Raw genomic sequence first — 12,225 nt, forward strand, 5'->3', positions numbered from 1 at the left:
TCAACATTTGGTGCCTTAATTCATGCCTGACTTTTAAAACAATTCTTCCATTTATTCCTGATGACAATTTATGTTAACATCCAACTCTAGAGTTATTAAATTGTTCACATACAGTAAATCAGTAAATTTTGTGAGGCTATCCACACTGCTGTAAAGTAGATGCAAAGTCACATAGAATGTTATCAAAATAGAGTGATGATGGTCTGCACACTTTTCACTGATGTAAATTCCTATAAAAATGCAAGACAGCAAAAAGAAAGACCAAGGCAGTTGACAGCCTAAATTTCCATCCCCAGACTCTCTGGGCTTCTTGTAAACAGACTTGGCTTTTCTTTTGGCTCTGTACACAGATTTATGCTTATCAAAACCTGAGGCTTTTAGATATCAGCGTGATGTCCAGTGTGTATTACATTGCAATTCCTACCATTGGTCCTGAGCAGCCACTGGAGCAGGAAGGATTAGTCAAGCACAGGAATGTCCTCTTTCCATGCCTCATGCAGGCACGCACCTCTTTACTCCATCACACACGTTCTGCTGGCATCACTGGGAATTCTTCTGTTTTGAATACTATAGAAAAATAAAGCAACACAAGATTGTCTTTGTTTCTGGCATGCTGATGAATCATAAGCAGCTGTTGTGGAGAAAGCAAGATCTGGTTGAAAGTGTCAATTACTGTATGAATATGATGAACCATTACTAGAAAAAAACCTAAGTACAAGCACAAGCTAAATCAAGGTCCTCTGGAATTCTAATTCCAAATTTTTCTGAACTGCTTTTCCCAACTGCAACTAACTCCTCCTTCTCAGACAACTCTGCCTTGAGTATTAGTGCCACATACTGGAAATCATGATAACATATTAACATTAAAAGTTTTCATAACACAAAATCAACGTGCACTGACTTCATGTGGTAGTGAAAAAGCAAGATTTGTATTTATTCTCTTAATACTAGCATCTGTATTTTGTAGTCTTACTGTATTATAACTTATGTAAAAACTACAAATTTCTTAATTGCAAGATAGAATTATGAAGTTTTCATTCAAGAAAGAGAATCAGACTGTGTCAAATTAAACTCCTTACCCTTGAGAGTTAATATGTCCAACCACATCCTGACATTCCCATAACCATGCTTAAAATAAAACCACCCAACTGGTTGTCCATTCTTCTTCGATTTCACTATTCTTCTGTGCTTTGGTCCAGGCCAAAACTCAAGGGAAGACTGCTGGTGATGAGTTTAACTTTAATTACAGTATCTTCAGAGCTGGAGTCCAAACGCACACATCTAGCCTGCTTCTCTCCTTCGTTGGTACAACATTTGCTGAAACTTCTTATACTTGTTGTAGTCCTTGTTCTACTCGCAACAGTTTTACAGAACCTCCTGAATAAAACTACTGGGTGCACCAAACATTAGTTCTCTCTCTCTTCTTACTTCACTGATTAAACTCAGTGTAAATAAAGATATAATTGAAACTAGGTCACAACTTAGAAACAAAGCTTTGTAGGAAGCACCGAAATACCTACAGACATGAGATGAGGTGAGACTGCTAGCACTAATTTTTGTCCTGAGGTCGCTGACATGCAAAGGAGTGTCCTGAGAGGAAAGGGAACAACGTAAGGCTGGGCTACCAAGAGACACTTGATGTAAGAAACAAATCCACATTTATTTTATTCTCGGTGGGGGCACCCAACGGAGAGGCACAGAACGGCTTGATGAAGGGACTTGAGGGAGTGTTCTGAAGTTGTGCCAGAGGAAGCTCAGCTTGGAAATTAGGAGACATTTCTTCTCAGAAGGAGCAGCCAGGCGTTGGGACGGGTTGCCCAGGGAGGTGGTGGCATCACCGTCCCTGGGGGTGTCCAAGGTTGGACGTGGTGCTTAGTGATGCGGTACAGTGGGTGACTTTGTTTGGACCAGATGATCTTGGAGATCTTTTCCCACCTTAATGATTCTGTGTTTAATGATTTAATGATTCTACAACGGCCTGAAAAGCCAGCGGCAGCAGCCATCGCGCCTCTCCACAGCCAGCCCGCCCCAGCCAAGCCCCCCACCCGCCATCCGCCCCCTCACACAGCAACGCCCCCTCACACAGCAACGCCCCCTCAGCACCCCCCACCCCTCCCTCCCCTCACGCACCGCCCTCCCCTTCCCTCCCTTCCCCTCCTCATGATTGGCTACCCTCCGCCTAAACCCCTCCTTCCCCCTCCTCCGATTGGCCAGATAGCGGGGCCGTTGGGCAGGGCGGGCGGGAGCTGCGCTGCCATTGGCCGGCGGGGCGCGGGCCCGGGGCGCTTTTGTTGCCGGGCGGCGCGGTGAGGCGAGGCGCGGCGGGGCCCAGCGGCAGCCATGAGCGGCGGCGTGTACGGGGGCGGTGAGTCCCGGCCCCCCCCTCACCCCCCGGCCCGGCGCCCCCCTCAGGCCGCCCCCGCCGCTCCCTCAGGGGGCCGCGGCCCGGCCCGAGCCCTTCCAACCCCCCCCTCGCTGCTTCCTGAGGCAGAAGAGGCGGCCCCGGGGGTTTTGGGGTGTTTTGGGGTATTTTGGGGTGTTTTGGGGTGTGTGGGGCGCCCCGCTGGGGGCCCAAGGGAGCTCTGAGGGTGGTTGCGGGCCCTGCTCCGCGGTCCTGGCCGGCCCCCGGGGTGCGAGCTGTCCGCCTCGCCGTGCCGAGAAGGTGAAGGCTGCGTGTGGTGCTGTGTTTGGGTGGCACTGTGCCCCCTTCTCCTAAAATCACCCTCCTTTTTGTATATGGTTGAGGTGTAGCGCTGTCCCGGCTCCAGCCTGTCCTCACCCCAATTAAAGTCGCTCAGCATCCTTCAGCTGGCTGTCCCGTGTCTCCAGTACAGAACTTGTGCTGTGCCTCTGGAAAGATGCTTCAGCTCGCTTCGCTTTTCTTGCAAGCAAAACGGGGCAGGGAAAACTCAGGGCAGGACTGTGGTGGGGTGCAATAACCATTCACTGCCTCTTCATTGATGGTCTTTTCAGATGAAGTCGGCGCTCTTGTTTTTGACATCGGCTCGTACACGGTGAGAGCAGGCTATGCAGGCGAGGACTGTCCAAAGGTGAGAAGCTGCGTGGCTCAGCCGAGGCATAACACTGACTTAGAACTTCATTATTAATTATGAGTTTTCAGAATTTATATATATATTCTTACTGTATTCAATAAGTTAAACTCTGAATTCTGTTAGTAAAAAATCCAAGCAGAACATGACACGTTTTCATACCTGGCTTACCTTTTGCGTTGCAGGTTGATTTTCCAACAGCAATTGGTGTGGTGCTGGAAAGGGACAATGGCAGCACGCTGATGGAGATAGATGGTGACAAGGGCAAACAAGGGGGCCCGACTTACTACATAGACACCAATGCCCTGAGAGTTCCAAGGGAAAATATGGAGGCCATTTCACCTTTAAAAAATGGAATGAGTATGGTGCTCTGTCTTGTTCTATCTGTTTTAGAAGTTGCATTGCTAGGCTGCAGAAAGTCATAGCTTTCACGTATACAGATGCTATACAAGTTAACTTTTTTTTTTTTTTTTTAATCTTGGGTTTAGAGAACAGGACCATAAAGAAAAGGATCTGCTTTCACTAAGGAAATTCTAATATGATACTGGCCATTTTCCTGTCTTAAGAGAAAACTTGTAGAGTTCTTCTTAGGCTTTGATTTAGACACCTTCTTTGATAAATGGCAATTTTTGGAGATGCTTCTTAAGCTTATTTCTGTAATATGTGTGAACAGAGTCTATAGGCTGTAAGAATGGATACTGGATTTACAAAATAAAGTGCAGGTGGTTTGTTGTGTTGGTGGACTTCTGTCATAACTCTGAATTTCAATCATAATGCTCAGAGAGGAAGAGAATTCTGCAAAGCAGAAGGTGCTACAGGAGGTGTAGGTCTGCTGAGGACAGCTTTTGACTGAAGAGCTCTATGCAAAAAAAAAAAAAAAGGCATCAGGAAACCTCTGTGTATTTATGAAGTGGATCGGAACTTAGAAGTAACTAATCTGCTTACTTCAATGTCATTACAGTTGAAGACTGGGATAGTTTCCAGGCAATTTTGGATCACACTTACAAGATGCATATTAAATCTGAAGCAAGTCTGCATCCTGTCCTTATGTCTGAAGCACCAGTGAGTAAAAGCAGCTTTGCATTTTGAGAAGTTTTACCTGTACCTTCTTGCTGAATCTACAAACGTTAGTCTTGGAGAAATCTGATATTGGCTGGTAGCTTTGAAGTGTTAAAATTAAATTACAGAAGCAACAAATTTAAAAATACTTTGCAGGTTCTGGGAAATAATTGCATTACTAAAAATGCTGTAAGAAGACAACAATTTGAAATAGTTGGCATGAGTTAGAAAGTACTTTCAATGCACTACTATTTTTCAATAATTAAAAAATGAAAAGTCTTAGTTTACTGCCTAAAGTAAAAGCAAAAAGATGTGTGGATGTCTTATGTTGTACTTGACACTTAATAAAAACTTGTCAGGGCATTCAGTCTTCTATCTAGTACTTATTATATGACAGAGAATACATACGTAGAGTGGAGAAGTTTTATTTTTTTGTCTTCCCTTTCTGCAAATGGTTGTGTAGGGTAAGAGAGGTGGATGAATACAAATTCCAGGAATAAAATATTGACACAATTTCTGTCAGTTAGTAACATTCAGTATTCAAAGGGCAGATGTTGAAATCTGAAGACGTAAGATAGACTGGGCATGCAAAAGTTTTGTATACCTTCAATAAAGTCTTTATGAATAGGATTTTCTTTCATTTTTCCATTGTGTTGAATTGTATCTGGCTGATGATTGTGAGGTGATTTCTTGCGTTCTCTGTAATAGCTTTAAAAATCACTAAATTAACAGGGAAACAGAACTGCCTTCATGTCGCCTCTGAGAGAGCGATTGTACATGGTGGAGTATGGATGAGTTTGCAGTGGCTGTTTCCTGTTTGATGGCTCAGTGATGTCTGTATAGAGGCTTCCATTGTAACTTTCCTTACAGTACTAACCTTCATTATTGACTTGGAAAAAATGCACTTTTTCAGTAATGTGTAGATTGAGATATATCCTGACTTAATCACGGGTAGAGTAGAACTGTAGGAAGATGTTTCAAGAGCAGGGAAATCTAGATTTACTGTTTTTTCAGCTGGGCAAGTTATTTCATTTCCTGTTTCCCCCTGTAAAATAGGCATGTCAGTTATTTTGGAAAGCTCTTTGAAGGACTGATACTGGATAAGCATTAATGTTCTGTAACTACTAATTATTTCCTCATCTTGCCAGCATTCTTTTAGTGTGCTCTAATGATCTGCACAATGAGCATACCTTCTTGTTTACATGTTTGTGTTTTTTTTTTTCCTTTTAGTGGAATACTAGAGCAAAGCGTGAAAAGCTGACCGAATTGATGTTTGAACACTACAACATCCCTGCGTTTTTCTTGTGTAAAACCGCTGTTCTAACAGCGTATCCTTTAGAAGTTTGCGCTGCCTTTTTTTCCCCCCTGGAAAGTTACAGTAAAGCTATTCTAGGCAACTCCTAGTTTAACAGCATGTCTAAATTTTCTTCTTCAAATTAATTTTTCCATAAACATCTTGGGAGGAAGTAAATAACTTCCATTTCTTAACTTTAGAACTCTGGTTTGAAGTTCTCCCAATCTCTGACTGTTGTCCTTGAAGGCAATGATTTTTTTCTTTTTTTTTTTTTTTTTGGTTCTTGTATACCATTGGTAAAAATATTACAGAACTGAAATGGTGTTGTCCAGACTACTAGGTACAGTAACATAGAGCTTGAAGTTCCCATAGCCTTAAGATGAATATTTGTAATTATTTTGAACTAATAACTGATTTTTACCTTTAGAATCTAAATGAGTTGGATATACGTTGAAGTCAATACTATGCAGTAAGCTTAGTTGTCATCTTCGTGCATCCAAAGCTCAAGTTAGTTCACAGGTCAAAGCTAAATGTTGTCTCTATGAGGTTGTGCACTTCATAGAGAGGTGATGTGCCTGGGAAAACAGCAAGTCTAGTTGTAGAGCCAAGTGATGAAACATCAGGGTCCTTACTCCTGGTTATGCTCTAATTGTATGGCTTTTTTGTCTAAGGTGAAAATTACAATATTTTCTTTAATCTTTGTGGCTAGTTTTGCTAACGGGAGATCCACAGGTCTCATCTTGGATAGCGGGGCAACACACACCACTGCTATTCCAGTGCATGATGGATATGTACTTCAACAAGGTAAAAACTTTAATGGATAATAGCACAGCAGTATCAAAGTTAAGTCAGCCTTTCAAGCTTCTGCTTTTACATTTTTTTTTTATTATTTTTAAATGTATATTTATCCCCTTAAGTATGGGGGGGCGGGCAAACAACAATAAACCCCACCCAACAGCACCTTCTGACAAGTAAGAGTTTGCTGGGGGAGTTCATCCTGATTTCAGTGCATTCTGGGTTGGTGGGATGTCTTCAGGTTTTTGTTCTTTTTTTCTTTTTTTGTCTTTTAGGTATTGTAAAATCACCACTTGCGGGAGACTTTATTACTATGCAGTGCCGAGAACTGTTTCAGGAAATGAATATTGAGATAATTCCTCCATATATGATTGCTTCAAAGGTAGGAAGGTAACTTCTTTTATTAAGTGTTCGTCTGAGCTCAAACAGTGAACTGATGGTCATATTCCCTACAATCTCAGGAGGCAGTTCGTGAGGGATCACCAGCAAATTGGAAGAGAAAAGAGAAGTTACCCCAGGTCACTAGATCTTGGCACAACTACATGTGTAATGTAAGTCACTTCTCCAACTCTAAAACTCCCCTGGGCAGTCTTGTGAAGAACTCCTGTTTACAGGTGCATCAGATTTTCCTCTTAAAGAAATGGAAGATGTTAAGGACAGTATTGATTCTATAAATTCTATTGAAATATAGACTGTTCTTGTAACCATGTAATTCTTATCTCCATAGTGTGTCATTCAGGACTTCCAAGCTTCTGTCCTCCAAGTATCAGATTCAACCTATGATGAACAGTACGTCGCTATTTTTTTAGTCCTTGTAAAATTATCAGTTGTTCATTGAACTTAGCTTGTTCATTGCTGTTAGCTTGTTTTATTAGAGAAGCCAATTAGATAAATCTGTTTATTTCTGAAAGTAGAGATACAATATACATACAGGTGATTGTTGATTTAATATTCCAAGATGCATGGCATCATAATATTATCAGAAGTGTAATTCATATCAATCAGAATACTCTCATTGAAACCTTAGTTTATAATGCTACTTAGGTGACATTGTACTCTGCATTGTACTTTAATGTGTCATTTTCTGACTGCTCCAGGGTAGCAGCACAGATGCCAACGGTTCATTATGAGTTCCCTAATGGCTATAACTGTGACTTTGGTGCTGAGCGTCTAAAAATCCCTGAGGGATTATTTGACCCTTCTAATGTAAAGGTAAAACAACTGTGATGTGTAATAGTTGGAAGGCTTTAAATCACTAGTTTATCCCATGGCTTCCTTTTGTATGATGTTCCTAACTTCCTGGGGCAGTAAAATTTGCCTGTGTTGTTTTATTAGGGTCAGGATAGAAAAGGAGGAAATGTAGTTCAAAATGGGCAGTGATGAGCTAGCTGAATGGAAAAATAAAAATATTTTTTTCTTTCTTTCCCTAACAATGTGGTCCCTCTTTAATAACGTAATATATATTAATAAAATAATCAAGCCTTTAAATAGTAATAAAATAATCAGGCCTTTTGAAGTGATGATGTATGAATTACTAATTTTAATTCTAGGGTCTGTCTGGTAACACGATGCTGGGTGTGAGCCATGTTGTCACAACGAGTGTTGGAATGTGTGATATAGACATCAGGCCGGTAAGTGTTAGATGTACTGGTTAAGGCATAGATGCTTCTTGTGCTGACCAGACTTCTGGGGGGGGAGGTAGAAAGTGGTTGATAAAGAGATACAGACTTCCTAGGATAATGATAAACACATTTGAATAATTCTCTTAAGTATTACATAATTGTATGTAAGAACGTATAGGATTTCCCATTTTGTTTTTACAAAATGCTAAATTGGGATTCTTGGCTTCTGTGTATAGGTAGAAACACTGAGTATGTAGCTAATGTCTAGGTTTTGTGGCTGGTAGTGCATAATGTGGGTTAGCTTCAGATGAGATAAGCATTTTGTGCTCATACCTTTATAATCTTCAGATTTCTGGGCTGTTTGAAACATGTACTTTTAAAACATAATCTATCATATGGGACAGTTGGGGGCAAGTAGAAGGAAGGGAAGAGGTTTTAGAGAACACTTAAAACAGTGTTTTCCCATTTTTGGGTGTCAATTTGAAAAGATTCCAATTTGATGTGGACTGCTTGGGGGTTAGTTTAAAAATTTTTCCTCTTAAATAGAGAGTCAGGCTGGCTGCATAGGCCAAACCATGACTTGTGTTCACCAACTGCAGCATTAATAAGATGGAAAAATGTTCCAGTGCCACGAACATTTTCTTTGTGATTGGAACATCTGGCTGAAAGGAAATCATCAGCTTGGATAGAGAAGGTATCTGTAGGTGTAGGGCTCTGTACAGCAGAAAATACTCTGTGAAATCATTTAGAATCTTTAATCACACAGCTTTTGTCTTCCTTGTATAGTTCATCATTAAGATCTCTTGAAATATTTTTCACATGATTACAATTAATTGGATTGGGACATGCAATATTGTTGATATCAAGTGACAGATTATTGCTGTTGATAATATATTCTGTGAAAGTTGTTTTCAGAATGATTTCAGGATTAACATAACGTTACTGTCTTTTTAGGGCCTCTATGGCAGCGTGATTGTAGCAGGAGGAAACACTCTAATACAGAGTTTCACAGATAGATTGAACAGAGAGCTGTCTCAGAAAACTCCACCGGTAAAACACCTCTTATAATCACTGCATTTATCACTTTGTTTTTCTGCTGCATAAATACACAAGTATGTATTGCACCATTTGACATTGATTCCACATTCTGTAACTGTCCATAAGCAACAGTTGCTCTTTCTTTCCCTTGATGGCCTCTCTCCTGAAGTGTTGCTGGCTAGCTTGAGGCATGTTCAGTCATTCTGTCTGAAGCCTTGTCACTTTGTCACACAAATTTTTCTTCTTGGGTGTTACAGACAGCTAAACCTACTTGTAGATAAAAAAAAAACTGGTGTTTAACATACTTGTATTTCTGGAGTCATATGATGTCAGAGAAAGTATTAATACTACTCCATTTTCTTGAGAGCTTCGATATCCATATTCAAGAAAAAAAGTTCAACTTGTAGCAACTGTGAAATCATGAATGTTACGAGAAACTGGGAAAGGTAGTTAGTTACTCACTCATAATAGCCATGGGGCAAATCTGTTGACATTCAAAGCTCTTATTGCTACAAGGCATTTTGGAAGCAAAAAGAAGGAATAGGTACAAAACTGATTAATGAATTGGGGTCAATGACATCAAAGATGTTTTAGACCCAGTATACATTTTAAGTAGTCCTGTGAGTAGTATTGCTCTTTACCTGCTATGTTTTTAGCCTCGAGCATTTGCTGCTGTTCACTGTTGGGAGACATGATAAAAGCCAGATATACTCCTGTTCTCTTGCATTGTGGCTATTCTGGGATTCTAAATACAGGGCAGATAAACTCTAAGGCAAGATAAATAAAACTGGTGTTTTCCACCTGCATATTGGTATACACACCAAGTTCTTTGTGCTGCCCTTCTCATGTGACCAAAGGGCACCAGTCTGCAATTTAGACCTGATTGTTCTTTCATTTTACCTCCTTTTCTATTCAGAGCATGCGCCTGAAATTGATAGCAAACAACACCACAGTGGAGCGGCGATTCAGCTCGTGGATTGGTGGTTCAATTTTGGCTTCTTTGGTTAGTAAACCTGTTACTATGTTATGCAGCACTGTTACCCACAAACTTAATTCCACGTACGTGTGCATTGAAGAGTTTGTGCTACTGGAGCAATAATTATCTGTGTGTTTCTGATAATCCAAACTTAATTTGCCTCCTATTTCTAATGGCAAGGTGCAGGCCTGAAATATGGTACATAAAAAATAACACACATGCAGTATATAATGAAAGTTGCAAACCTATTCCTTCATCACATGCATGAACTTCATTGTCCGAGTTACTGAGTATTGGAAAGGTTTGTGGGGATTCATTTCGCAGTATCAGAAAGGGCAACTGAAATCAGCTTCTGCTACTGCCACTTCCTATCTTTAGTTCAATCACTAGTGCTATGAAAGTCAAAGGAAAAAGATTATGAAGCATGTGGAGTCACTCTTCGTACATCATTTGGCTTGCTTGTTTTTCCTTCTATGAGAATTTAATATTTCACTTAACATTAATTTATTTTTCTGTTGCTGTTTTGTTTTTGTAGGGTACTTTTCAACAGATGTGGATTTCTAAACAAGAATACGAAGAAGGAGGGAAACAGTGCGTAGAAAGAAAATGCCCTTAAACCTCCTACTGTGAAAACTGCTGCCGCCTCAGTGCTTCTTCTGATTTATAGCTTTAGCATACTCAGGAATGGGATGGACTCTTTTGTAGAAAATTTATATTGGATTTTTTGCATAATTCAAGTTCCATTTTTAACAAACCTTTAGAAATATTAAGAAACCTAATTGGTACTATCATAGAAAAAGGATGTTTGTCCTTCGTAAAGCAATAATTCATATAATGAGCATTTTATAATTTTGTATAAATGTCTATTTTCTCTAGTATCTTTTCCTGGGAACAGCTTTACAGGTTAGCTAATAGATAGGGCATAACCTTGCAAATGCCTGCACAAATTTATTAAAAATGTCTAGCGTACTTTCATATATTAGTCTTCCTTTGCTAGTACTTTGGCCTTAAATTGCTTACTTCTTTCCTAATAAAACTTGCTCTTTTTTTTTATTTGAGCAACTTTGTGAGTACTTGCAGAGAAACAGTTACTCTTCTGTTTTAAAAATGGAAAGTTTGTATTTACTAATTACTATAGGGCAGTCAGTTCAGGGTAAACTTTTACAGTCTAATGGAGTGTTACATTCCATTTAGTGAATGTTATATTATGCACTGGTTGCTAATTTTCTATTACGGAGCAATTTTGTTTCAGTAAACAATCATTTCTCTCCACTAGATTTCTAAAGAATGTATATAATATGCTGAATGCCTTTGTAGGTGAGAAACAAAACTTTTTAGAGACAGGGAAAGTGAAGCAGAGAATTGTCTTTCCCCAAGACTAGGGGAATAATAGTCAGAGAAGACCTCAGGATGTGGCTTGACATTTTTCAGTGAGCTGTAACTGAGAGGGGCAGTCGCTGTTTGTTTATTGCTGGTTTAGCTCTGGCTGACTCATAGCGAGGTCAGTAAGTGCCTGCATTTTGCATGGGGAGCGTGCACTCAGGGGCAGAGGAAGTGGGATGACTTTTTCAGCAGGAACTGGCTATCAAAATGCAGCTCTGCAATGCTGCGAAGCAACTCAAATTTACAACGGTATGATGTTCTGTATTGTGACACAGTGAAGTTTTGCTCCTTACTCTAAAAGCTGTGGAAAACCAAATAGCATTTAACTAATTTAAAAAATATAAACAATACTGCTACGTTTTCAGTATCTTAAAAGACCTTGTGGGTAATGCTGGGGCCTCTAGTTGAAAACAGTTTCATGTTACCTCCAAGCAATAAAGTAATTTATCAAAACAACCTGTTTTTGTTGTACCATGATAATCAGGTGGCTCTTGAGACAAAGTTGTTGATAAACTATGCTTCTCTTTCAAAAGGAGGCAAATTTAAGCCAGCTACAACACGATACAATCACCTGCTGCTGTTACACTGGAAGAAAGACTTAAGTTTGCATTCAAGGATGAAGTTACTGTAGCATCAGTGAAGTACTAAGTGATGGGACAGCTTGTAGCTAGAGGTGAAGAGAGGAAGTAGACTTTTAATTTGTTTCTCTTGGAGAATTGACTGTAAATTCAGAGTTTTCCTTCTACATCAGACACTTAAGTTTCCTTGACTATCAGTTTTTATATTCTGTTTGTCTTCATAAAACAAAAGAATTACAGTGCAACGGTAACAGTTCTGAGTGGTTTAGTACCATACGAAGAGTAAAACAAGTTCTGGGGTTTTGTCACCATTGTTAAGAGCCTCTGTCTAGGAGGAAGGTATTTCATGTGATGCAGAGCAGGTCAAGATGATGGAGATGAATGTATCTAATGCAGTTTTGGTTCCCTTGGAGTTTCTGGTGTCTTATCA

At 40.0% G+C, this 12,225-nt stretch overlaps 1 protein-coding gene across 1 annotated transcript; it reads left to right on the forward strand.

The window, feature by feature from the left end:
• Positions 1–2,225: 2,225 nt before the first annotated feature.
• On the forward strand, positions 2,226–11,673 carry ACTL6A (actin like 6A). The gene is made up of 14 exons (XM_068692426.1): positions 2,226–2,365; positions 2,974–3,050; positions 3,236–3,410; positions 4,012–4,112; positions 5,340–5,437; positions 6,113–6,207; positions 6,474–6,580; positions 6,660–6,749; positions 6,926–6,987; positions 7,296–7,410; positions 7,749–7,829; positions 8,775–8,870; positions 9,775–9,861; positions 10,370–11,673. The coding sequence occupies exons 1-14, from the start codon at positions 2,341–2,343 to the stop codon at positions 10,448–10,450; spliced, it is 1,290 nt and encodes a 429-aa protein (XP_068548527.1). The 5' UTR covers positions 2,226–2,340; the 3' UTR covers positions 10,451–11,673.
• The last annotated feature ends 552 nt before the right edge of the window (positions 11,674–12,225 follow it).

The sequence above is a fragment of the Anas acuta genome, chromosome 9, assembly GCF_963932015.1.
Source record: "Anas acuta chromosome 9, bAnaAcu1.1, whole genome shotgun sequence".
NCBI lineage: Eukaryota > Metazoa > Chordata > Aves > Anseriformes > Anatidae > Anas > Anas acuta.